This window comes from Nicrophorus vespilloides, unplaced genomic scaffold (assembly GCF_001412225.1).
Source record: "Nicrophorus vespilloides isolate i.1.1-1 unplaced genomic scaffold, Nicve_v1.0, whole genome shotgun sequence".
NCBI lineage: Eukaryota > Metazoa > Arthropoda > Insecta > Coleoptera > Silphidae > Nicrophorus > Nicrophorus vespilloides.
In genome coordinates, this window is record NW_017095962.1 from 4,926 (window position 1) to 7,863 (window position 2,938).

The 2,938-nt window shown below is 34.6% G+C and overlaps 1 protein-coding gene across 1 annotated transcript; it reads left to right on the top strand.

The window, feature by feature from the left end:
* Window positions 1-313: 313 nt before the first annotated feature.
* On the top strand, window positions 314-1,622 carry LOC108569002 (protein bowel-like; the record flags this gene model as incomplete). Its single annotated transcript, XM_017930377.1, has 1 exon — window positions 314-1,622. A coding segment is annotated over one exon (1,003 nt), but the record flags the coding sequence as incomplete, so codon positions are not given.
* Window positions 1,623-2,938: the final 1,316 nt, after the last annotated feature.

Consider the following 2,938-nt stretch of genomic DNA (forward strand, 5'->3'; position numbering starts at 1 on the left):
TTAATTAAATTGATCAACAAACTCTTTAATTTCTTGAATCTGGAAAAATGTACTCGTTTTGGTTGATTTACTAAAGAAAATCAAATTTTGGGAGAATATGTGAAATGGAACTGTTTTTTTTTTCTATTGTTGTTATATGCAGCCAATTATCCCTTCTTAAGTGTCATGTGTTCTATGCAGTTAAATGTGGAAGAACAAACATATTTGATTGATTTTTGTTGAAAAATTTGAATCATCTGCTCAAGAAATGTTCTTTTTTTATCAATTAAAGCCTGTGAAGTGTTGTCTAAATTTGTTTTTTTTGTTGTTTCAGGTATATTCATAGTAAAGAGAAGCCGTTTAAATGTACGGAATGTGGCAAAGGATTCTGCCAGTCTCGGACTTTGGCAGTCCACAAGATCCTGCACATGGAGGAATCGCCGCACAAGTGTCCGGTCTGCAGCAGATCCTTCAATCAACGTTCGAACCTGAAGACGCACCTGCTGACCCACACGGACCACAAACCGTACGAGTGCAACTCTTGCGGAAAGGTGTTCCGAAGGAACTGCGATCTTCGCAGACACGCTCTGACCCACGCCGTAGGAGACGTCCCAGCCGACGGTCTCGGCGATGGTTTCATACCGCCAGAATCGATGTCTCCGCGTCCGCACAGCCCCGAACGCGACGACCCCATAAGGATTTCATCCCCGATACCGGAGCGCACTCAATGCCATGAACCTTGCACTTCCTACACGATGAGACCGAACCCGGAGGAGCGTCGCATCCATTTAGAAGACGAAGATGAGGACCTCGAAGATGACCCAGAGATCGATCCAGGACAAGAGGAGCCGCCCAACTTGGAAGGAAAGGAGAAACCTAAGGAGCCGCATCATCCGCAGCTGCAGATCAGAAGGGATTTGCTACCGCCGCAGAAGCCGTCAACGATAACCAGTCCGATGGAACACCACTTCTTAGGGCCGTTCCGGAAGCGCAGATACAGCGAAGCCACGAACCTATCCATGGGTCGACACTCTCCGCCACCTGTGATGAGCATGCGTTTAACCATGCCTTCAAATCTGATGCCGCAGAGCATACCGATACCACCCAGTCCAACCATTCTCAAACCACCCGACATCCTCATCCCTAACAACTCGCAACTACTGAATCTGGCAGGTCCCAGCACGTCTAAAATCTCCTCCCTGGACGTTCCCAGCGATCTTTCCATGAAGAAAGACGACTCCATCCAGCAACCCATCCAACCTCCACCTCCACCACGTCCACCGCAAAATCCGCCAAAGAAAACTGGATTCACCATCGAGGACATCATGAGGCGGTAGTTGACAGCAACGCGCATCATCCTCCCCCCTCCCATGTTCCTCACTAACACCCCCCGTTTTAACCAATCCGTCAAAAACCAGGGTGAAATAATTAAACTAAAAAAAAAATATAAACCTGTAAATAAATAATTTGTACATACGCAACTTATTAATTATCTTCTTTTGTAAATCGTTTATTTTATTATTATTTTATTATTTTTTTTTTAATAGGAAGGGACCTTATCTCGCAATCTGTGAATATACGTACATGTAAATGAACTTAGTTTAATTAAGATCACTAATTTCATCCGCAATTAACGTTACAAAAAAAAAATTTAGCTACTTAAGTTTAATCGTTTGCAAATAATTTAAACTGTTTATATATCGAAAATAAATGAATTAAGTTTAATATGAAGATCTCAAAGGCTTTATATAAATAAACGTGTCTAGTAAATACGCGTTTTCGGTGATTCTTTCTAATTTAAATTTAAAAAAAGAGAAAAGAAGAAATTATTAAGATTATTATTATATTTGTTTACTTTTTAATTATTATCTCGATGGGTGTCATTGGTTTCTTCTTGTATACGTGTTTAAACGAATAAATATATTTTATTATATTGTAAAGAAAGTGAGCGGAAAAAAAATAACTTATACGAAAAACTTTCGTTACATAAATTGATGTAAACGAAAATAAGTTTTTATCATTTTTTTTATTTACGCGTTTTCCATTCTGCGCGAAACGGTGAAAAGTAGAGTAATTTATTTCCAATCAAATTAATTTAAGTTTATAAATATCTATATATTTTTTTTTTATTATTTTGTAATATATTATATTATTATATTTAATTTAAGTTTTTTTTTCTTTTTGTTCGTTTAATTTAGTTTGCAAATTTCTTGTTTGTTTTCTTTATCTTATTCTCTTCATCTGTTTTCTTCTATGTTTTTGTTTTGTATTCGAATCTTTCTACTACTGTAAAACGAAATGTACTTCTATTTTTTGTGATGTATTTTTTTTACAAAAAAAAAATTAATAAAGTTTAAAAATGACTTTTGGTTACATTATTTTCTAATTAATTCATTCATTTTTAATTATTTAATATTAGTCTTAACTGATTCTTACAAATTTCTTTCCAAAAACCAAGAAATAATTATATTAATTTACTAAGTTTCTTCTTCAATTCGATCATGTTTTTTCATGAACTGATATGTTTTTCTCTGTTTTAACTTATTGTTGTAATTATTTGTTAAGAATGGAGAAAATACTTCTTACAATTTGCTACAATCTTATTCAATTCAAATTAACAACAAAAGTTTTGCTTCAATTCAAAAATCAATAAAGTTTTGTTGGATTTTTGTGCCCAACAGATAATTTAACCATAATCTAAAACTTAAAAATCGTATTAAGATTAACTAAATCCTAAATATATGCTTAGGTTATTATATTCCTAGATATCTATTATTATTAGAGATTTATACGGTAAAATCAATAGAGAATGCATTTACTAACCACTAAATACCACATATTGTATGGATTTGAAAAAAAAAACATGCAAATAGGAACTAACGTTTACAAGAAGAAGGAAAACACAGTAGAGAGATGTATTCGCATAGAATTTATTCGCGGTTGCGGTTAATTTAGTTAT